The 24,140-nt window shown below is 34.5% G+C and overlaps 4 protein-coding genes across 5 annotated transcripts in view; all 4 read right to left on the bottom strand.

Moving 5' to 3' along the window:
- The window catches only part of LOC124447793, a 32,308-nt gene extending 24,116 nt beyond the window's left edge, over positions 1-8,192 (bottom strand). Inside the window, exons 1-3 of one of the 2 annotated variants that reach the window (XM_046998789.1) lie at positions 8,108-8,192; positions 4,886-5,067; positions 3,149-3,218 (exon numbers count right to left, since the gene is read on the bottom strand). In XM_046998789.1, coding sequence (XP_046854745.1) covers positions 3,149-3,218; positions 4,886-4,902 — 87 coding nt within the window. In that variant the 5' untranslated portion in view covers positions 4,903-5,067; positions 8,108-8,192. Of the gene's footprint in view, positions 1-3,148; positions 3,219-3,629; positions 3,730-4,885; positions 5,068-8,107 lie in introns of those variants that run through there. The other variant, XM_046998788.1, reaches the window with a different exon arrangement.
- On the bottom strand, positions 7,975-9,216 carry LOC124447956 (myosin-VIIa-like). The gene is made up of 4 exons (XM_046998949.1): positions 9,183-9,216; positions 8,604-8,653; positions 8,312-8,395; positions 7,975-8,245 (listed from the first exon to the last, which is right to left on the bottom strand). The coding sequence occupies exons 1-4, from the start codon at positions 9,214-9,216 to the stop codon at positions 8,096-8,098; spliced, it is 318 nt and encodes a 105-aa protein (XP_046854905.1). The 3' UTR covers positions 7,975-8,095.
- A 273-nt stretch (positions 9,217-9,489) lies between these two features.
- LOC124447955 (unconventional myosin-XV-like) lies at positions 9,490-19,558 on the bottom strand. The gene is made up of 16 exons (XM_046998948.1): positions 19,460-19,558; positions 18,889-18,948; positions 18,662-18,808; positions 17,938-18,047; positions 17,692-17,779; positions 16,183-16,365; positions 14,986-15,152; positions 14,695-14,774; positions 14,058-14,119; positions 12,960-13,042; positions 12,453-12,583; positions 11,907-12,001; positions 11,141-11,218; positions 10,958-11,054; positions 10,136-10,424; positions 9,490-9,625 (listed from the first exon to the last, which is right to left on the bottom strand). Exons 1-16 carry the CDS (start codon positions 19,556-19,558, stop codon positions 9,490-9,492), a joined length of 1,905 nt encoding a protein of 634 aa, XP_046854904.1.
- The window catches only part of LOC124447792 (unconventional myosin-XV-like), a 33,549-nt gene continuing 27,099 nt past the window's right edge, over positions 17,691-24,140 (bottom strand). The window contains exons 35-44 of the mRNA XM_046998787.1: positions 22,291-22,568; positions 21,740-22,054; positions 21,357-21,623; positions 20,550-20,746; positions 19,460-20,126; positions 18,889-18,948; positions 18,733-18,808; positions 18,154-18,265; positions 17,938-18,047; positions 17,691-17,779 (exon numbers count right to left, since the gene is read on the bottom strand). Coding sequence (XP_046854743.1) covers positions 20,619-20,746; positions 21,357-21,623; positions 21,740-22,054; positions 22,291-22,568 — 988 coding nt within the window. The 3' untranslated portion in view covers positions 17,691-17,779; positions 17,938-18,047; positions 18,154-18,265; ... (2 more) ...; positions 19,460-20,126; positions 20,550-20,618. The remainder of the gene's footprint in view (positions 17,780-17,937; positions 18,048-18,153; positions 18,266-18,732; positions 18,809-18,888; positions 18,949-19,459; positions 20,127-20,549; positions 20,747-21,356; positions 21,624-21,739; positions 22,055-22,290; positions 22,569-24,140) is intronic.

Here is a 24,140-nt window from a genome sequence, read left to right as displayed (position 1 = left end):
ATGTATCACAGTCTAAACATAATCTATTGAACGTTCAAATGTCAACCATCACCATCTTATGTATCACAGTCTAAACATAATCTACTAAACGTTCAAATGTCAACCATCACCATCTAATGTATCACAGTCTAAACATAATCTACTGAACGTTCAAATGTCAACCATCACCATTTAATGTATCACAGTCTAAACATAATCTACTAAACGTTCAAATGTCAACCATCACCATCTAATGTATCACAGTCTAAACATAATCTACTAAACGTTCAAATGTCAACCATCACCATCTAATGTATCACAGTCTAAACATAATCTATTGAACGTTCAAATGTCAACCTTCACCATCTAATGTATCACAGTCTAAACATAATCTACTGAACGTTCAAATGTCAACCATCACCATTTAATGTATCACAGTCTAAACATAATCTACTAAACGTTCAAATGTCAACCATCACCATTTAATGTATCACAGTCTAAACATAATCTACTGAACGTTCAAATGTCAACCATCACCATTTAATGTATCACAGTCTAAACATAATCTACTGAACGTTCAAATGTCAATCATCACCATTTAATGTATCACAGTCTAAACATAATTTATTGAACGTTCAAATGTCATCCATCACCATTTAATGTAACACAGTCTAAACATAATCTATTGAACGTTCAAATGTCAATCATCACCATTTAATGTATCACAGTCTAAACATAATTTATTGAACGTTCAAATGTCATCCATCACCATCTAATGTATCACAGTCTAAACATAATCTATTGAACGTTCAAATGTCAACCATCACCATCTAATGTATCACAGTCTAAACATAATCTATTGAACGTTCAAATGTCAACCATCACCATCTAATGTATCACAGTCTAAACATAATCTACTAAACGTTCAAATGTCAACCATCACCATCTAATGTATCACAGTCTAAACATAATCTACTAAACGTTCAAATGTCAACCATCACCATCTAATGTATCACAGTCTAAACATAATCTACTAAACGTTCAAATGTCAACCATCACCATCTAATGTATCACAGTCTAAACATAATCTACTAAACGTTCAAATGTCAACCTTCACCATTTAATGTATCACAGTCTAAACATAATCTACTGAACGTTCAAATGTCAACCTTCACCATCTAATGTATCACAGTCTAAACATAATCTACTAAACGTTCAAATGTCAACCATCACCATCTAATGTAACACAGTCTAAACATAATCTATTAAACGTTCAAATGTCAACCTTCACCATCTAATGTATCACAGTCTAAACATAATCTACTAAACGTTCAAATGTCAACCTTCACCATTTAATGTATCACAGTCTAAACATAATCTACTGAACGTTCAAATGTCAACCTTCACCATCTAATGTATCACAGTCTAAACATAATCTACTAAACGTTCAAATGTCAACCATCACCATCTAATGTATCACAGTCTAAACATAATCTACTAAACGTTCAAATGTCAACCTTCACCATTTAATGTATCACAGTCTAAACATAATCTACTAAACGTTCAAATGTCAACCATCACCATCTAATGTATCACAGTCTAAACATAATCTACTAAACGTTCAAATGTCAACCTTCACCATTTAATGTATCACAGTCTAAACATAATCTACTAAACGTTCAAATGTCAACCATCACCATTTAATGTAACACAGTCTAAACATAATCTACTAAACGTTCAAATGTCAACCATCACCATTTAATGTATCACAGTCTAAACATAATCTACTGAACGTTCAAATGTCAACCTTCACCATCTTATGTATCACAGTCTAAACATAATCTACTAAACGTTCAAATGTCAACCATCACCATCTAATGTAACACAGTCTAAACATAATCTATTGAACGTTCAAATGTCAACCTTCACCATCTAATGTATCACAGTCTAAACATAATCTATTGAACGTTCAAATGTCAACCATCACCATCTAATGTAACACAGTCTAAACATAATCTATTGAACGTTCAAATGTCAACCTTCACCATCTAATGTATCACAGTCTAAACATAATCTATTGAACGTTCAAATGTCAACCATCACCATCTAATGTAACACAGTCTAAACATAATCTATTGAACGTTCAAATGTCAACCATCACCATCTTATGTATCACAGTCTAAACATAATCTACTAAACGTTCAAATGTCAACCATCACCATCTAATGTATCACAGTCTAAACATAATCTACTGAACGTTCAAATGTCAACCATCACCATTTAATGTATCACAGTCTAAACATAATCTACTAAACGTTCAAATGTCAACCATCACCATCTAATGTATCACAGTCTAAACATAATCTACTAAACGTTCAAATGTCAACCATTACCATCTAATGTAACACAGTCTAAACATAATCTATTGAACGTTCAAATGTCAACCTTCACCATCTAATGTATCACAGTCTAAACATAATCTACTGAACGTTCAAATATCAACCACCACCATTTAATGTATCACAGTCTAAACATAATCTACTAAACGTTCAAATGTCAACCACCACCATTTAATGTATCACAGTCTAAACATAATCTACTAAACGTTCAAATGTCAACCACCACCATTTAATGTATCACAGTCTAAACATAATCTACTGAACGTTCAAATGTCAACCACCACCATTTAATGTATCACAGTCTAAACATAATCTACTAAACGTTCAAATGTCAACCACCACCATTTAATGTATCACAGTCTAAACATAATCTACTAAACGTTCAAATGTCAACCACCACCATTTAATGTATCACAGTCTAAACATAATCTACTAAACGTTCAAATGTCAACCACCACCATTTAATGTATCACAGTCTAAACATAATCTACTGAACGTTCAAATGTCAACCATCACCATTTAATATGCCAAAGACTAATGCTTAACATACCGTGTTATATGTTTGTAAATGTAGATCGTCCAGGTTAGTATAGTCCTGAGAAGGACTGTTTTTGTTGTTGTTAACTGACGTTTCGACAACTTTAGCGGTAGTCATCTTCACAGTCAATGTGAATCTGGACGATCTACATCTACAAACATTTAACGATACTCTCGGGTATTTACTTTATAGCTTGTGTAACGTGTGCAAAGTTAAAATTATCTATATTTACCTCATCCAAATCCATTTCGTCTGGTCTAGTTTTTGAAAATCTGAATTTTACGACAAATCTTTCAAGAGTCCTAAAAAAAATGCAAAAGTCTCAGTGTATGAAACCAGAGAAATGAGGCTCGCACAGACATCACGAGAAAGAAAGATAAATAAATACAAGCATTATGTAAAATATAAAATATTAAGATCACGAATGTTATCCCCACTTAAATGAATCGTTTTGCAAATTTGAAAAATAAACTACAAACAGAAATGCGTTGTAAACTTACCATCACGATAAATGATTAAAATGTCACATAAAATCTATCACTGTACAAATTATATGCTCAATATTTTTAATTTATTGATTCTTAGGAAATGCAGTAAATCTACTAGCAATAAAATCGCTTTTGAAATACGGAAGTCATTGCAAATTCCTTAACGTCCTAATTTCTGACGTTTTCGCTATTTCCAATTTCCTAGATGATGTTATCGCAACGTACCTACGTAAAAAGGCAAAGCATAAAGATAAGCATCTCGCCATTCTTTTATAGAACCAATGCAAAATATAATTAAATTTTAATAAAGCTCAACGAAAGGACGTGGATGTCTTGCCCGAACGGAACAAAATGTCGAGATTACCAAGAAAGTAAATATTGATTGAGAATGCGTAGGAGATGTTGATAGAACACTTCTAGCCGAACATAAAGCGCTCCCCGGGTTTTATTGATTAAGCGATAAAAAAAATATGAAATATTATAGCCATGAATGAATCAATTTACAGACATGTATGATATTGGTACTATAAAGTTTTTTTAACAATTGTCACACAGCTGTCAGGTGATAGTATAATAAGGATTTATTTAAGTATTATTTAGACATGATTTAATAAGTAATTTGACCAAAATAATGAATGAAACAAATGACTCAGTATCATAGTTTCCCATTTCACGGAAGGATTAACAACGACTCTAATAACCACCAATTATATTGTTATTTTGATGAATGAAATTTGTTAAAATCAAATAAACAACCACATTTATAATAAAAATAGTTGTTCTTAATTCTTACAGCTTTTTTCAACAAAATGTGATAAAAATCCACAAAACTTCTTTAAAACAAAGACGGTTTAAAGAAACGAACGATATCTTTAATATCATATTCAAAACTTCCTTTAAAGCATGAAAGACAAAAGAATATTGTTAAGATTCATAAAAGTCAGAAACGAACGTCCACAGAAATACATAGCACTCAATTACTTTCTTCTAAAATTTAAAGATTTATCATGCTATACACAAGAACATTCAACACATCAAAGAAATGTAAACAAATATCACACCTATCAATATGGTCTTTGTCGAAAACATTTGCTCTCCGTTGTCAAAATCTTTACTACACGCGTGTTTAATTGAGGAAATCTTATGTAGTACTCCATGCTTTCAAAATCTCAATATTATCACAAACAAATTTCGATCGATTTACGCGCTATCAAGTCCGAAACGATTCAACCTTTGTATAATCCTTGGTACGAAATCATGAACGTTGAGATTTCAATAAACAGATTGTTTGTTTTGTTCTGTCATAAACGATTAACACAACAGGCAGATTTATTTAAAACAAGCCAATATAGAACCCACCTGTAGATACAACCTTCATAAAGTATTCGTTTAAATCAGCTTGAAAATCATGTGCAGTACCATTCGTATATTGAACTTTTATTGGTTTATTGTAAAATAAACGCAAGATTTAAATAGCTTACACTTTTCTAGCTGTCATAATCGATCCTTCACGATTGGCGGTGATGGCTCATAACTACAAGTCGCCATTTTCATTCAATATTGGCTCCATAATCTTGTTCAATAAAACATTAATTCACAAATCTTGTCACATTCCTTTGGATTGACCGTTTTGAATATCAATTTCTTTCCTGCGGGGGGTTGTCTAGTAAAATTTAAACTTTGAGATGACGTAGTAAAGATATTGTTATAACTTTCACGATGTATAAGTAGTTGAAGCTGAAGTATATCTTTGCAAAAAAGCAATTTATAGTACATACACAACGGGTTAAATACTATTGCAATTTCCGTAGATGTTTTCACAAACCACAATGAACGATATTCCGGTCGGTTCGTCTGTGCACATGACTGGATGTCTGCTATCGGACATTTTCTATACCTACGAGGATATGTCTAGGAGTTTTTGACCGACATCTGATCAATGCAGGTAAAATTGTGGTTTTTTAAAATACTTTTTTCAGCAGCTTTTCCAAGATCGCCTCAAAATACCCATGATGACATGGATGGACTATGGTGCCATCATCGCTATCATCACTATTTTCTGTGTGTCAATATTATTTTCAGTTGTATTTTCATTTCAAAAACAAATTTCACATGAAACTTTACTTTACAATGCAAATTTAAATTTGATTTTATTATTTAAATACGTATTTTATTTAGTTTCATTCCAAAAGCGTAAATGAAATTTAAAATGCACTTTCCTATGCGTGGCCAAGCGTTATCACCACTGATCTGATAATAGTCTGGATAAAGTTTCTTTAGTTAGCAAACAAGTGAAGCCTATTTACTCACTGGCTCATGAAGTCAGCAAAAAAACATACAGCAATCTCTAGAGTATAAAGAATGATAAAATAAAGGTGCTTACCGTATTTTGCTAGCATGGAAAATTATTCTAGATCATAACTGCCTCTGAACTTGGAAAGCGAGCTGTGAATTATCTTGCCTTGGCAACATTGAGATCATTTCGATGTCAAATTGTTTTACAAAACTTGTTTTATCCATTACGGATATTTGAGTTTAGTAAAAGGTCGTGCAATGCCTTAAATATTCGAAAACCAAGTTTGTCATTTGTTTGTATCTCCTGTGGTACCCCGAAATGAATTTTGCATATATAATTAGCTTCACTTATTTGCTAACTATAGAAACTATATCCAGACTATTATCAGATCAGTGGTGATAACGCTGGACCACGCGTAGGAAAGTGCTTTTCAAATTTCATTTACGCTTTTAGAATGAAACTAAATGAAATACGTATTTAAATAATAAAATCAAATTTAAATTTACATTGTAAAGTAAAGTTTCATGTGAAATTTGTTTTTGAAATGAAAATACAACTGAAAATAATATTGACACACAGAAAATAGTGATGATAGCGATGGGCCACTATAGATGTACTAAAATTGCTGAATATAAACTGGTTATTTTGTTTACGCAATGACCTATGGTACAAGGCTGAGTAAAAATCAACTTCAAAACAGAACTACATCAGCAGATTTTGTTATGAAATCAATATACAATCATGTCAATAAATAGATACAAATTAATTGCATTTAAACATAGCAAAATTTACAATTTCTCATTCTATTTACAATTTTTTAACATCAAAGATGGATGGAATGTCTTAAGTGGATAGTTATAAAGTTCTAAAACAAACCATTAAACAAAGAAGGGACGTTAAGGAAGTGTATGAGAAGATAAACGAGCGAAAAGAAGGAAGAGATCGAAGAGGGAGATAAAAGAAAGTGAAATATAAGTTACTAGGTGATATCTTGATTTTGTAAACGAAGTTTTTTATACAAAAACTTTACAATTGCGTATTATATTGCGTAGGGTTTTGATGGATCAATTTTTCGTTATTGTTAAAGCGAAAGTACATGTCGATTAAATCTGCGATGTCACGTCCCTGCGAAACGAATATTGCTTTGGTGAGTACAATTCTTATTTTCTATTTTGTTCTCGTTCTCGTTCTCTGTTGTTCATTCATCACTACCTACTGACACACGTTATCTTATTTCTTATATATTTTAGTTAGTGTAAAGACTGTTCTTGTTCTCTGTTGTTCATTCATCACTACCTACACTGACACACGTTATCTTATTTCTTATATATTTTAGTTAGTGTAAAGACTGTTCTTGTTCTCTGTTGTTCCATTCCATTTGTTATCTTATTTCTTATTATATTTATTGTTCATCCACTGTTATCTTCTCTCTTCCATTCCTTCATTTCCTTATTCTCTATTTCATTCATTCCATCCACTACCTTACATTTCCTCTTCTCTTCTCATTCATTCCACTACCTACTTGTTATCTTATTTCTTATATTTTAGTTAGTTAAGAACTGTTCTCATTCTCTGTTCATTCATTCCTACACTGACCACACGTTATCTTATTTCTTATATATTTTAGTTAGTGTAAAGACTGTTCTTGTTCTCTGTTGTTCATTCATCACTACCTACACTGACACACGTTATCTTATTACTTATATATTTTAGATAGTGTAAAGACTGTTCTTGTTCTCTGTTGTTCATTCATCACTACGTTATCTGTCCTAATTCTATCTATTCTGTTCATTCCACTGTTATCTTATATATTTCTTCCATTCTCTGTTGTTCCATTCATCCACTACCTACATTTTATCTTATCTTATTTCTTATTTAAGTTTCTCTGTTCTCTGTTCATTCATCCACTATCTACGTTATCTTATTTCTTATATATTTTAGTTACTTTAAAGACTGTTCTTGCTCTCTGTTGTTCATTCATCACTACCTACACTGACACACGTTATCTTATTTCTTATATATTTTAGTTACTTTAAAGACTGTTCTTGCTCTCTGTTGTTCATTCATCACTACCTACACTGACACGTTATCTTTATTTTATATTTTAGTTAGTGTAAAGACTGTTCTTGTTCTCTGTTGTTCATTCATCACTACCTACACTGACACACGTTATCTTATTTCTTATATATTTTAGTTAGTGTAAAGACGGTTCTTGTTCTCTGTTGTTCATTCATCACTACCTACACTGACACACGTTATCTTATTTCTTATATATTTTAGTTAGTGTAAAGACTGTTCTCGTTCTCTGTTGTTCATTCATCACTACATACACTGACACACGTTATCTTGCATATTTTAAACCTAAACAACTACCGAATGGTTTTATGAGATCTCACTAATAACTTACAAGAGTAGTTTCAATTCTTGTCATTTTCTGAACCATCAGATTACCACATTTCAAGTCAAGATATTGTCTCCTTCGCTCTCCAGATATCAAAAGTCGAGTTGAAATGACTTCATTGTAAGAAAAACTCAAAAGTGTTTCCTAAAAAATTGAGAAAATTAAAACTTGAGAGTCGCTGCTGAAAGAAGTAATAGAATTTTTTCATACTTTTGTTTGAAAGTCCAGAAAATGAACGCCATTTTTGTTGATCGCAATGATACACTCGCGACCAATTTTGGAATGACTGCAATGCTACAGAAGATATTTTACGAAATGTTTATAATGTTTATCAAAGAAAGCGCTGATTTATAATCTCCGCTTGCTTTTCCCACTCAATTTGTCTCTGTGTCCATTTTCCCGAGTTTTCCATTATCGGAAGGTAAAGGCATAATTCAATATTTATTTATTTTATCTTCCTTGAACTATGGTATTCGGAAATGTAAAATTTACAATAACTTACTCTTATGTGGAAAAACGTGGAACCGTAGTATTGCCATTTCCATACAATTTCTGCAAAAATAAAACAATCACACTGACATAACGTGATCCAACTCCAACAAATTTCTCAAAAATTGACGAGAAATTCACAAAAAAAATTGAGAGGCGTCAAAAATCATCATTCGAGGCTGAGATACAAAATAAAACAAATTCCGAAAACGGACATCTCGTTTTCTTGATATTCAAGATAGTACAAGAGTTTGAAACAAAAGATGGTGTAATATTTCGTCTTTATTCCAAAGACATCATCAGACTTACAATGCAGGCTGCGAAACGTTTATATATTTATATATTTTGTATTGCTTGAAATTGTTTGCTTGTCCTGGTTACGAGGCTAAGATGATCAGACAAATCTTTACACTGACAGATTTGTCTTTCTTGTTTTGATGTTAATGCCATTACGTAAAATTTAATTCGTCGAAGAAAGTTTTTCTGAAGTCAACTTTCGCAGTGATTTCATAAACCATTAACCAACATACTTAAATTTAATTCAGCATTGAAGTAGCAGAGCTCCGTTATCTAGTCATCAGCTAAGTCGAACCTGTATTAAACGGACACTTCGTAAAGTCTGGCATTTAATCGCACATAGCTAATTCAAAAAATGAAACTCCTAAAGTGGGGACACTAGTCCGTTTCGTGAAGGTACCACTTAATACAGGTTTAATTGTGTTAATATTTCCATGTTTACTGATTGCGAAAAACAATAGATTCATAAAGAAATGAATGATGCTTATGTTCTGAAATTATACACAGCAAGATCAAACTTTCGGACTGACTATATCCACTGTCAATCAGATAAAAAAAACAAACAAACCAAATGCGGGCATAAGAAAAATTATCAACTCCACCTAAGTATCTTTTTTTTTGCTTTCATCAAGAGAAAGTTTATTTATGTTTTGATGGTGATTTTGAACCATAGCCAGCCATTGTTGTGAGCTTAGTGACTTCACGATGCAGTCTGGAATTGACTTTGAAACATGTTTCCTTAAGGTAAATAAAGAAACATAGTCAAATGAAAGCAATATATTACGACATAAACATTGAGAATATGTAGATCAACAAACTAACACGGTATATTTAAAACATACAAAGCCAACAAAGATCTTCTACGATGATTTTTATATCTAAGTGCTTTGCATCGTCGATTTGCCACTGGGCCAGTGCACAATACAGACGCCCCCCCAGGATAGATTTGCGATAGAATCTTCCCACAACATATTTCAATATATCCAGGGGAGCATTTTCAAAGGCTTACTGGAGCTTCTGGAGGGGGGAGGGGGGCAGTAAAAATTTTCCTCAACTCAATGAAATGGCAGACTTCTGGGCTTCAAATTAAACGTAATAATTTCTCTCGTATTTTTTGCGCGGCGAACGTTGAAAATTTGCCCAACTTTCCAATTTTCAAACTTTCTAGGCAGGGGGAAGCTGTCCCAACCCTCCGTCTCGTGCGCCTTTCAAAAGTTTTCATAGTTAAATCAGTTATATAAGACGTACCAAGTTGGTGGTTGACGATTTCCAAGAATGTGATACTCCAATGCAGTCAGTAATGACACCTGATTCTGAAGGTTAACATCTACAGTCTGCCCGCCAAGCAGGTCACCTGATTTGACGCTGGGAAAAACCTGATTGTATAACATATCAAGTAATGATTGATTTTCATAACGAAGATCTTTAAGCCATACAACACGCCGGAAGTGCATGTGGTGATCTACTCGCTTCCGGTCTAAGATCGATATGACATCCATGATGTACTGATTGGCGCGAACTGGTTCCAATGTTTTCACTGAAAAAAGATCGCGTTGACAAGATATTAATGTGAATAATGATTCTTTTAAGAACAGTCCAGTTTCTTATAGAGTAAAGTTTTATTTCTTCCGCTCACTGTGATTGGCTAGACGAGAGAATCGCCTACGACATATGAGTGAACGAGTTGATAAATAAATAAACCAATCACAACCAATCAGTAAGCTTTGAATGACTGTGATTGGTCAATGATTGGTAAGTGTTGATGATTGCTATAGAAGCCAAATTTAGCCTAGACATAATATTGAGTAACACAGTTTCACCATGAGCACAGACTCTCCCTCCTGCTTCATATAGTTAAAAAATTTAGAACAGGGGGGAGTGTTTAAGTTCGCCCGAAAGAATCTGGTAAAAAATTTACATGGATGGTCAAACTGATTACAACATGAAGTTTTAAACACGAAGCTAAGCATCATTCTCAAATGAAAGTGAAATTTCAAAACATAAAATTTTCGTTTAGTCAATGACATCGCCACCATTAGACTTTAATACAGGGTTGTTATTTTCACAAACCTTTTCGTAAATATGTAAACATTCCAAACTCGTTGCATTCATCTTCTCCTGACAGATCCAACTCATTACATAGACCCTTTATCGCATCGTAACCGGTCTAGAGCATAAGTCAAGAAAAATATTTGAAAAATTCGAAGACTTCAGTGCAATTGACACTAAACAGGTTTTCACAGTTTAACTTACACTGCACGTTTGGACCTTTAAAACTTTTACTATACCACCAGGAAGATAAATTGGAAGTCGCTTCGTGCTTCGCCCTTGCTGTGAATGAATGAATTAGTGAGTAAATACATAAACGCCAGGGCCATGGCTGTAGTAAAAAACAGGGGCAGGGGAAACTTATTTTTAAAGGCTAAACTTGAGCCACCATTAACTCATAAGATAACGTTAAAGTGAATGCAGTGTATTGTAACTACAGATGACATTGCACGCTGGTTTACAAAATGTAAAACAAGCATACTTTCTAAATACAGTAAAACGAGTTACATGAGTTGAATAGCAAATATTTGCAAGGTTTCACCCCCCTCCTACACAACATCAATAGCAAAGCCTCTTATCTTCACCCTCTCCCACAACACCATCCATAGCAAAACCTCAAATCTTCACCCCCTCCCACAACACCATCCATAGCAAAACCTCAAATCTTCACCCCCTCCCACAACACCATCCATAGCAAAACCTCAAATCTTCACCCCTCCCACAACACCATCCATAGCAAAACCTCAAATCTTCACCCCTCCCACAACACCATCCATAGCAAAACCTCAAATCTTCACCCCTCCCACAACACCATCCATAGCAAAACCTCAAATCTTCACCCCTCCCACAACACCATTCATAGCAAAACCTCACACCTTCACCCCCTCCCACAACACCGTTCATAGCAAAGCCTCACATCTTTAACAATCGTTGTTAAGCTGTGGTTAAATGATAACATGATCATACTTACGATAAGTTGTTCCATTTCGTCAGGTCCAGGTTCAGTTCTACGTCCGCCATACTTCATCGTCTTTAATAAATTCATTTCAGCGTTTGAGGCAGCACCTTAATAGTCACACAGATATCTTTTATCACAAAATACAAAAATATTCATGAATATCAAAACTAATCTACAGTTAATTTTTTGTAGGAATTTTACATCTTTGCTTTGCCACTCTTCAGGTGAGGTAAAAAAAGGCAACACCCCCCCCGACAGGAATCAACAAATGTATTAATAGTTTGTTCTGTTATCAAAGCCAATACGGGGGGTAGGGGGACAGGAGGACATCCTAACCTGAAAAGGACTTCAAAAGTATGAGTTATGATTATAGCATTTTGACTTCAAATAAATTTTACTTTTGGTATTAAAGTTTGTTCAAGTCACTGTAGTAGTTTTGCTTTCATGTTCTTCGTTTCTTGTAGGCACTGATATTTGAAATGACGTCATACGTTGCCAGACAAAATTTTTCCCGCCACAATATCCGTAGGCGGCTCTGACTAATAGTTTATAACTAACCATGAAACTCTCGCTTGGGATCGTTCGAGATGGTCTGGAGAAAACGAAGTAGATAAGGTCGAAGAACTTCTGAACATTGAAGATAGGCAGTGAGAATAATGAACAATCTCCATCCTTTGACGCAACTGTCACTAAAAATGCGAAGAAATTCATTTTGTAAACAAATCAATTGCAAAAAATATCACTTTTGGACCACGGTCAAGAGATGGTAAAAAGCTGCCGGCTGCTGCAGCCAATCAGATTGCCCGCTGCTGCAGCCAATCAAATTGCGGAAAATAGAAAATAAAAAAAATAAACTACAGTATCTTGAGAATGAAAAGTGATATGAATAAACTTTTTTTAGAAAGTCCACTGTCAATTTTCAAATTTACCTTCAATGAAAATATAACCTAAATAGCACAATTTTCGAATCACGTGCCCTTTAAAATTTGTCATACACGTATTGTAAAGAAATGTGAAGTCAAAACAACATTTTGTCTTCATCGTTCATTTCTTGAGTTGACTTACGGTTTGTTGCTTTTGTTGCTGGTGACCTGTTTCATAATCTGACAGTAAATTTCGTCTTTTAATTGAGGATGCTCGTGACACGTCTGTATAAAAAAATTGAAGAACACATAGGCGTAAGAAGATCGAGAATTAAAAGAGCTCACATTCCTAAATGCATGGTATAATCCATTAAAAACAACGAACTTCAAGGGAGCTTAACACTATTCACATCTAATGGCCATTTATTAACATGAGCTCCCCATAAATATTGACTTTCCTACGCCTATGGAAAAAAATATGGATTACACAAACAAACAACTCTCACCTACTTAAAAAGAAATAGAGAACACTGTCAAGCAAAGTAAACGATTTCTTCAATAAAAGCGAATTGAGTTTAAACGAAATCAACCACGGAAATTTTCCTAAAAATGTTCATTTCCTTTTGTTTGTGCAGTAGGAACAGTGAAAAAGATCGTATCAAAGTTTGAAACTTACCACCAAGATGTATAAAACATAATCAGACATCCTTTCTCCTCGAGCTGTCCCAGTATCTCCCATAAATTTCATTATAGCTAAAGACGGCGCAGTGAAGGAAAGATGAGTGAGATTCATGGATAATGAAGCTCATAGAATCTCTTACCAAAGAAGCATTCCAAAGCCTTCTTGTTGAGCACAGAAGATTCAAGTTTTAGTAGGGAAGCTTGAATTGGCGACTATAGCAAAAGATTAGATTAGATTAGATAAGAATAGATCGGATTAGATAAGAATAGATTAGATTGGATTAAATTACGTTTTATACCCAGGGGCCGGTTGCTCGAAGCCTGGATAGCGCCTGGATATCCTTTGGATAGCGAAAATTTTCAAATTTGTGAAAAAAGGTGTTTATGTTTTTCTTACGACAAAGAAATTTTGTAATCTTCGAAACAATTTTTTATTTCAGAGATTGCACAGTTCAAATCGTACATTTTTCTCTTTTAAGAGATTTTATGAACGTTCAGAAATTTTCGCTATCCAATGGATAACGCTATCTAGGCTTCGTGCAACCTGCCCCTGATGTCTATCATTGATCCATATGACAAGGTATGTTTTACAGCGAATTGTAACTATCGAGTTTTTTACCTTTGAGAATTTAATGAGATCTGCCTGATTTTTCCAAGTCCAATCATTTTCCTTGCGACCACCTAAAAACCAAAAAACTATTAATTTAAGCAAATAATCCCCTACCAGCTGAACGTTTCGACAAAAATACAACGAAGGCTGTTCCATAATATTGACAATACACAAAAACACTTAAGACTTTATGTCTCAATTAAACTCCGAACCATCTTCAAAACTGTTTCCACAAGATCTTCATAGGTTAACCAGAGATAATGAAATATAAGTAGTTTTTTGCGGTAACGCAGGAAGGACGGTAAGGGAAATTGCACCCCAATCGGCAGAGGAACTTCTTTCGTTAAAAGATGAAGCTCCAGAAGAAATTAGGAAGTGTGTGGGGGTGGGAGGCGGTAACTTGATAATGTTGGGTATCTATGTTGCTACTGAATCATATGCAAAATCTACCATTATAGTATTAGCACATGAAATCATTATTCAAAGGACTTAAGATTCAAAATTTTCCCAAGTAAACATATCCCATGAACCTCAATTGGAAAAACTCACCCCTCCGGCATTCAATAATCCTCCCCATCCCTTCAAAAGCACATATTTGTGGATGCCTCTGCTTTGACAAACTTCTGAACATTTACTGGCATCATACCTTTAATAGCTCGGCCAATAGAGTCCATGATTTTTATCGTTCCTCGGACCGAACCATCTTTCTTTCTCTGCATAACATACCTGACAAAATATGCTCGTGTGGTTTTAAAAGAATTTTTTTAAACACGAGCAAGGATCAATAGGGTTGACGTTACCGTAAACAAGAACTCAAGGTTTACAATGATAAAACAGAATCACTTTATAGAACGTAACACCTACTACCACTATTATCACCCATTACCACTATTATCACCCATTACCACTATTATCATCCATCTATCTCACCACATACATGTCATGTCCATAGCGAAAATACTTCATAGCAAACTCTAACATGGAGTATCTACTTTCGTCTGCTGACTGTGAGGATTGTCGGCTGATTGAGCTCGGTGATGGAGGTCTGGTCAATGAACTTGAAGTAGATGATCTTGTTCCGTTCTTCGACATCGACCGACAGCGCTATTGTGTAAAATTATTATAACTTGCCAATGTTACCTGTGTATATATTTTTATAAAATTAAAACAACACAACGCTTGCGGTGATTGGTCTATAGCTTAGTTAGAATTAAAACAACACAACGCTTGCGGTGATTGGTCTATAGCTTAGTTAGAATTAAAACAACACAACGCTTGCGGTGATTGGTCTATAGCTTAGTTAGAATTAAAACAACACAACGCTTGCGGTGATTGGTCTATAGCTTAGTTAGAATTAAAACAACACAACGCTTGCGGTGATTGGTCTATAGCTTAGTTAGAATTAAAACAACACAACGCTTGCGGTGATTGGTCTATAGCTTAGTTAGAATTAAAACAACACAACGCTTGCGGTGATTGGTCTATAGCTTAGTTAGAATTAAAACAACACAACGCTCGCGGTGATTGGTCTATAGCTTAGTTAGAATTAAAACAACACAACGCTTGCGGTGATTGGTCTATAGCTTAGTTAGAATTAAAACAACACAACGCTTGCAGTGATTGGTCTATAGCTTAGTTAGAATTAAAACAACACAACGCTTGCGGTGATTGGCCTATAGCTTAGTTAGAATTAAAACAACACAACGCTTGCGGTGATTGGTCTATAGCATAGTAAGAATTAAAACAACACAACGCTCGCGGTGATTGGTCTATAGCTTAGTTAGAATTAAAACAACACAACGCTTGCGCTGATTGGTCTATAAATTAGTTAGAATTTGCAAATCAATCATGAATACATGTTAAAGAAAAAATTAAAACATTTGTTTTAAAGTTATCAGTTTCACATTATTGTTTTCACGTAAATGATATAAAAGATCTTTTTTGTCTGCACAGGCTTACGCAAACCTTGGAGACGTTTGTGAGAACTCTTGAAAAGATACAAATTTCTCCCTTCGATCTTAAGCTTTGTACTAATCTGCTCTAGAGTGTTTTTTCCCAAAGGTCTCCTCGGTTCACATAAGCCTGTGCAAACACAGAAAATATCTTTTATTTATAAAAAGATGCCTCAAGTCACCTCATTTAGATCCGTCACGTATTCCTCTGGGAAATAGCCTTCACCAGATCCAAGTTCACCATAAAGCCAACCTTCTGATTGGTTAGATTTTGCAACAAGTTTGATGACGTCACTTTTTTTAAAACTAAGTAGAGTGGCCTCGTTCGTGATGTGATCATACTTCGCTTTGACGTATTTCGAGTCCTGAAAGAAAAAAATTCCTCGCGTTTTCACGTATTTCGTGTACTGAAAGAAAAAAATTCCTCGCGTTTCCATGTATTTCGTGTGCTGAAACGAAAAAATTCCCGCGCTTTCACGTATTTCGTGTGCTGAAACGAAAAAATTCCCCGCGCTTTCACGTATTTTGTGTACTGAAATGAAAAACTTCCCCGCGCTTTCACGTATTTCGTGTCCTGAAATGAAAAAATTCCCTGCGTTCCATTGAAGTCTTAAAATGAACGATTTACGTTCTTGTTTTTGTCAATGTTGGAAAGAAACAATAAATTTTTGCAATGAAATAATCGTCACGTTACTAACTTTTATGATGAAATCATTTTTGGGAAGTTTATCGGAAATAGAGAAAAGAATTAACATAATTTTAAAAACATTCAAACATTTCATTGAAAATCATACATTTAACATTTATTAAGTCGTCTTTTGAGTGGTCAATTGACTTCGATAATAAATACAGAACATACCAGTGGGTAAAATAGAAATTTTAGGCAAAAGTCCAAAATTGAAAAAATTGATTTGTGGAAAAAAGTTCGTAACATGATTTCATGGACAAGCAATGAGCTTACATGGATACAACGGGCTAGCATAGATATAATGAGCAAGCAGGGACATAATGGGCAAGCATGGTGCTGCATGGATGTAATGGGCAAGCATGAATATAATGGACAAGCATAAATATAATGAGCAAGCATGGATACAATGGGCAAGCATAGATATAATGAGCAAGCATGGATACAATGGGCAAGCATAGATACAATGGGCAAGCATATATATAATGAGCAAGCATGGATATAATGGACAAGCATGGTGCTGCATGGATGTAATGGGCAAGCATGAGTATAATGGACAAGCATAGATATAATGGACAAGCATGGAAACAATGGGCATGCATAGATGTAATGGACAAGCATAGATTTAATGAGCAAGCATGGATATAATGGACAAGCATGGGGCTGCATGGATATAATGGGCAAGCATCAATATAATAGGAAAGCATGGGGCTGCATGGATATAATGGGCAAGCATGGATATAATGGGCAAGCATGGATATAATGGGAAAGCATGGGTATAATGGGCAAGCATGAATATAATCGGAAAGCAAGGATCAAATGGAGAATATATTGATAGTTCGCATTATAAGAAAAGACATTGACTCACAAAATACCTTTTCGTGAAGAACGGCCAAAAATGGATCAATAATTTTTTTCATTAATATTGCCTAAATAAAACATTAAATACAATAATATATCACCTCTGAAGATTTTAAACTAGACTTAAAATAAGAAAAGAAAGAACCTTCGCACTGTAAACATATATCTTTTTTGATTTTGTCTTTAGCGTCAGTTTGTCACTTGTGGCGCGAATTTTCGTTACATCTGTATATCTGTAGGTTACATGAAGTATTTAATATACATATTCTGAATATAAGGTCTATTTTGAACTTATATTAAAAACAAACAACAGAAGACAATTTTTACAACAGCTATTTGTTATTTTGAGTTCACCACCGAAATGTTATGTTAAATTTTACGACGGACTTACAAATATTTTTCAACTGTTTTCAATTCGCTCGTTATTCGTTCCCTCTTGATAAACTGAACTCCGGAATGAGAAACGGCAACGTATTGATAATCGACGCCGTCATTTTGTTTCTAAAACGAAGCAAATTACTTTGAATTCATTCAAAACAAACAAAGAACACGTTTGTAATTACATGTAAAGAAGTTTTGAGGTTTATAAAATAAATGAAATGCTTACAGAAACTTTGAAAATCGACAGAAATAATAAGGCAACTGTTTTGCAGCGTCAATGATAATTTCTTCAATGGGAGAGCTGGTGCTAGTTTTATCCACGTAAATATCATATTTTTCTGCGAAGAAACACAAACCTTCTTTAATATAATACAAAATCATTATTTATAAAATAACAACTGATTCGAGCTATATCAATTGAGTCAATCAATAGAACTTTCAAATCAATCATGAATATATGCAAGAGGAAAAATTAAAACATTTGTTTTAAATTTGTCTGTTTCGTATTATTTTTATTTTATAAAAGAAATAAAAGATGTTTTTCGTGTGCACAAGCACTCAGGCAAACTTCGGAGACGTTTGTGAGAACTCTCGTGCATGTGTAACCCTCGACCTTCGGTTTTGCACTTATCTGCTCTCGAGTTCTCACAAAGGTCTCCTCGGTTGGCATAAACCTGGGCAAACACAATGCACAGTATCTTTTATTTCTCAAATCAAATGATTCTTTGTATCACTATTCTGCAGGATTGTGATGGATTATCAGGAATATCTAAAGGATAAAGATGAACATCAATGAATATATCACCCAAAAGCTGCTTCATTGTGGATCTGTCTGATCTCGTCATTCTACATGAAGATGTTTTATATGTATCCCAAACAATCTAGATAAAAATTTGAAGAAAATAATTTTTATTTGATGATTTATAGTGCATGTATAGTAAATAGAAATCTTAAAGCTAACCTGTCTAAATACAAGATGTTGAGTTATTTTGCTGCTTAGATTCTCCTTCGCCATAAACACCTACATGAAATAGAGAAAGAGAGTGATTCATTTAAACTAAGAAAACTTATCTGAGGCTGAAACTTGATTCCTTGTACACTCTAGTTTAATGTCTTCATCAGGAGTGATCTGATGTTGAAACTTGAGTTCTTATATACTCCAGTCTAGTGTCTTCATCTGGAGTGATCTGATGTTGAAACTTGAGTCCTTATATACTCCAGTCTAGTGTCTTCATCTGGAGTGATCTGACGTTGAAACTTGAGTCCTCATATACTCCTGACTAGTGTCTTCATCTGGAGTGATCTGATATTGAAACTTGAGTTCTCATATACTCCAGTCTAGTGTCTTCATCTAAGGTGATCTAACGTTGAAACTTGAGTTCTTATATACTCTAGTCTAGTGTCTTCTTTAGGAGTGATCTGATATAAAAACTATCCTGTGCTCTGCTATAATGACTCAATCGACAGTGATTTCATGTCGAAACTCGAGTTTTTATATAAATATCAACTGTGTTCAACACTGTCCCTTTTACCTCTTTTCGTAAGAACATTTTCCACGAAACATTTTCGTAAGTCAAATATGGACCAGTACATTTCCTGTAAAGCTCTGTCCTTCCAACTTTCTCGTTCATAACGACTGCAAATGATGTATTGATCGGGCTGTGGTGTTCTCTTGTGTTAGTCTGCACACTTTTTTGGGATAACAGGCACAACATCCGTGGCAGGTCCCCCATCTGGTTTCGTTCTCAATCGTGAACTACTGATGTGCTCTCTTTTTGACTGATGAAGATGAGTTGGTCGTGTGAAGAACTTGAGAGAGTGTGAGAGAGTTTTGGTCTTGAAATTCTGGTGGCGGATTCAATTTGCCTTTTAACAAACAATGATCAAAGACATGGTTGCTTTCGGTAAAGTGCTTTTCCTTTTCATATTCTCCCTGTTTTTGCTGAGATTTTGATTGCTCTCGTCTCAAAGAATCCAGTTTCTCCGTGACCTTAGCGAGTTCTTTTTGTCTTTGGACTAATTTAAGTTCCTGTTCTTTAAGCTGCTGTTCAAATGCAAGGTCCTCCTGACGAGCAGGGTGGGCGGCCTGAGGCTGCTTTTGTTGGTGAAGATGACCGCTGACCGGAACGACGACGGGTATACATGGTGCAGCCATGGCGCCGCTAACTGGGTATGACATTGAAACATAACCGTTCATTCCTAGAATAAGAAAAGCCAATTTTCCAACTTTTTTAGTCATTTCCTTACAATACATGACTAATTAACATTTAAATGCATCAATTCATGTCATTAATAATGATCTAACAGTTGAATTCTGTAGATGTCCAGGTTAGTAGGGTCCTGAGAAGGACTGTTTCGACAACTAGTCAACATCAACAACAACAGTCATTCTTGGGATAGGGAAATCTACATCTGGAAAATCTACATCTACAAACATCCAACGATACTCCCTGGTCGAAACCATTCACTTTATGATCTGATATTTGCTCAACCAAAAGCATTTCGACGAGACACAAGAAATGTGACAATTAGTAAATCGTCTTGACAACAAATGTGAATTTTCTCCAACCTACAAATTCACTTCTACTTACAAAGTCAAATGAGAAGTAAGATACCACGCACCTGCAGGCATGAAAGTTGAATAAGGAAGTCCTCTTGCAGAAGCTACTGCACCATTTGCCATACTGTTGTTTAACAGAAACAAAGTTGGTTGCATTTCGCCATTTGTCGAACCATGTTGCTCACTGGTGTCTGATTTAGGCAGTGAACTAGAGGTTTGGGAGAGCCCAATGTTTTAGCGCGGTGCATTTTACCTCCGCCTAAATTACAAAGTATTTAAGCATAAAACTTGAGGAAATATGCACCATTATGAGTAAGTCATTAATTTCTTATGTATCATCCACACTATGACATAAGTATAAGAAAATAAGTACATTGATTTCTTATGTACCATCCTCACTATAACATAAGTATAAGGAGATCAAGTACATTGATTTCTTATGTACCATCCTCACTATGACATAAGTATAAGGAGATCAAGTACATTGATTTCTTATGTACCATCCTCACCATGACATAAGTATAAAGAGATCAAGTACATTGATTTCTTATGTACCATCCTCACTATGACATAAGTATAAGGAGATCAAGTACATTGATTTCTTATATACCTTCCTTACTATGACATAAGTATAAAGAGATCAAGTACATTGATTTCTTATGTACCATCCTCACTATGACATAAGTATAAAGAGATCAAGTACATTGATTTCTTATGTACCATCCTCACTATGACATAAGTATAAGGAGATCAAGTACATTGATTTCTTATATACCTTCCTTACTATGACATAAGTATAAGAAGATCAAGTACATTGATTTCTTATGTACCATCCTCAATATATACTTTGCAATAATAAACCAAATCACCTTTGATAGAGCGAGCTAAGTTAGGCGCATCAACGAGATTATTCACATCCGAGGAAAAAAGAGGATCAAACAAACTATCAACGAAATCATCAAGGTTGCGTTCAGCTGTCGGAATATCCACTGGCGACACTACAGACTCTTTTCTAGTTTCCACTTCACTCTCCACAGAAGCTAAAGAGCCAACACCAGCCTTTCCTGCACAACGTAACTCTATTTTCATTTCTTTGTTGGATTTTTTCATGCGCTCTGCACGTTTCTTTACAGCACCTTGAAAATTATAGCACACCACAAATATTTAAATAGAGTAAACGCTGTTTACGTAAATCTCAAACTTTATATCAATTCACAACTTGTACAAACGGTTTCATAACAAAATATCGTACCTTGTAGCTCTGAATGATACGCAAGATCTGGTCGTTGTTCCCTGGCAACAGCTCGTTGCTCAGCTGCTTTAACAATCCGCTGGTCAATAATATCTTCGCAACTCGTCGCTCGATCGTCGACAATCGTATTTTTCCGAATCTCTTGCATCGTGCTCGCCTTGTTACGGATCTCATCGAGAAGATGAACAGAAGCTTTCGTAGACCTCTCCGGCTTTGAGCACTCTCCCCTTAGTTGTTTAATCTTGCTAGCCATGGGATCTTGAATTGGTGGAGGAGGTGGTGGTGCAGGGGGAGGAGGGACATACAGGGATGTTCCTGGGTACAAAAAAACATAAAAATCGTCAGTCATACTTCTTCTGGAATGAAATTTAATTAAAATTAATCAATAGAGCTACAATACTCTGTTGATAAAATTATAAGTCAGCAATAATCACCAAAGTACATGTAAAATCAATCCTTAATCCTAATCTTTCTAATCCTAAACCTAATATCGGAGCGACAAAAAAACAGATCAAATTAAAAGAACAAAAGAAGCATTGACACAACCTTACCTGGTGGTGCCGTATTTTGAGATGATAAGGTAAACATTGCTGTAGAAGCAGGTTGAGGAACAAAAGGCTTTGAATATGGAGTGTTTGTTTCATGATTTGTTGAAGCTTTTGGAAAAGGTTGCGAAGCTTCTGAACGAGAAGAAATGTGCGTATGTTGTGATGCAGGTACAACTTGAGTAAATTTTTTATCTGCAAGAGGAAGACCCTTGTAGTTCCCATCTTGAAACGTCATTGATACATCAGCAAATGTTTGTGATCTTTCACGTTGTCTATGTAAACTTGAATGAAAATTTACAAGTTAAGAATTTAGATGTCTTTAAAAGTACATACTTATAAGCTAAAAGAATTCTGCATTTGAAATAAAGATAGTTTAGTTGGTAGAGACTATCTATACTGAAACCATAGGTAACATAGTTTATACATTATCTATCTGAAATCGTTTTAAAGATTGCAAATACCATGGTGAGTGGTAAATATAATAAGTTAATAGTTCTTAAAAGAACTGTTTTAAGCACAGAACATTAACCCAATAGTTCTAAAAGAACTGTTATGAAACTAAACGACACGATGCATTTCGGCAGACTACTCCTCAGGTGTCAACGTCTGCTAAATGAAAATTTACAATCTACCGATATTTATAATGCCAGGAAAGAGTGTACGTTATCTCCAAAAGGGGAGATGACGCTCAAAACAGGGATAAATTGAAAACATAAACCTTTTTGTCGGCAGAGGACGGGATTGGTTAACTTCATCAAAACAGCCTCCATGACGCGTAACATAGCAGACGTTGACACCTGAGGAGTAGTCTGCAGAAATGCATCGTGTGGTTTAATTTTATAACAGTTCTTTTAGAACTATTGGGTTAATGTTCTGTGCTTAAATTAGTACTTTAAAGAACTATAAACTTATTTCTTTTACCATTCACCATGGTATTTGTGATCTTTACAACAATTTTCACATTTGTCACCACGACAAAGTCTCTACTTTAACAATATTTATCGTTACATCAGTTTTAAATTGTTCATTCTGGAGACTGGAAAGTTATGAAAGAATGAAACGGAAAATTTAACTCGTTTCCATTTTGGTTAAGACATGATCTTACGTAAATTTTGTTTAGACACGACCTTTCGTAAATCATTACAAAACACAATATAAAACTGACAGAACTATCCAGTGTAAACAAAGATCACATTAACACAATATAAAACTGACAGAACTATCCAGTGTAAACAAAGATCACTTTAAAACAATATAAAACTGAAAGAACTATCCAGTGTAAACAAAGATCACTTTAACACAATATAAAACTGACATAACTATCCAGTGTAAACAAAGATCACTTTAAAACAATATAAAACTGACAAAACTATCCAGTGTGAACAAAGATCACTTTAACACAATATAAAACTGAAAGAACTATCCAGTGTGAACAAAGATCACTTTAACACAATATAAAACTGACAGAACTATCCAGTGTAAACAAAGATCACTTTAACACAATATAAAACTGACAGAACTATCCAGTGTGAACAAAGATCACTTTAACACAATATAAAACTGACAGAACTATCCAGTGTGAACAAAGATCACTTTAACACAATATAAAACTGACAGAACTATCCAGTGTGAACAAAGATCACTTTAAAACAATATAAAACTGACAGAACTATCCAGTGTGAACAAAGATCACTTTAACACAATATAAAACTGACAGAACTATCCAGTGTGAACAAAGATCACTTTAAAACAATATAAAACTGACAGAACTATCCAGTGTGAACAAAGATCACTTTAACACAATATAAAACTGACAGAACTATCCAGTGTAAACAAAGATCACTTTAACACAA

This window comes from Xenia sp. Carnegie-2017, unplaced genomic scaffold (genome assembly GCF_021976095.1).
Source record: "Xenia sp. Carnegie-2017 unplaced genomic scaffold, XeniaSp_v1 HiC_scaffold_23, whole genome shotgun sequence".
NCBI lineage: Eukaryota > Metazoa > Cnidaria > Anthozoa > Malacalcyonacea > Xeniidae > Xenia > Xenia sp. Carnegie-2017.
The sequence above is the reverse complement of the archived record's forward strand: the minus strand, read 5'-3'. Positions and strand labels throughout refer to the sequence as shown.

What these genes read in the sequence shown, in the direction of transcription:
- LOC124447955 (XM_046998948.1), bottom strand. Translation starts at nt 19,558, where the DNA reads ATGAACGAGAAAGTTGGAAGGACAGAGCTTTACAGGAAATGTACTGGT. An exon ending in GTTTACATATTTACGAAAAG is followed by an intron (nt 10,425 to 10,957) that starts GTTTGTGAAAAT and finishes ATCTTTTTTCAG; the next exon opens with TGAAAACATTGGAACCAGTT. An exon ending in AATCGTCAACCACCAACTTG is followed by an intron (nt 9,626 to 10,135) that starts GTACGTCTTATA and finishes ATTTACCTTAAG; the next exon opens with GAAACATGTTTCAAAGTCAA.
- LOC124447956 (XM_046998949.1), bottom strand. Translation starts at nt 9,216, where the DNA reads ATGCCAGACTTTACGAAGTGTCCGTTTAATACAG. An exon ending in GAAGTGTCCGTTTAATACAG is followed by an intron (nt 8,654 to 9,182) that starts GTTCGACTTAGC and finishes TTATTTTTGCAG; the next exon opens with AAATTGTATGGAAATGGCAA. An exon ending in TTCTGGACTTTCAAACAAAA is followed by an intron (nt 8,246 to 8,311) that starts GTATGAAAAAAT and finishes TCAATTTTTTAG; the next exon opens with GAAACACTTTTGAGTTTTTC.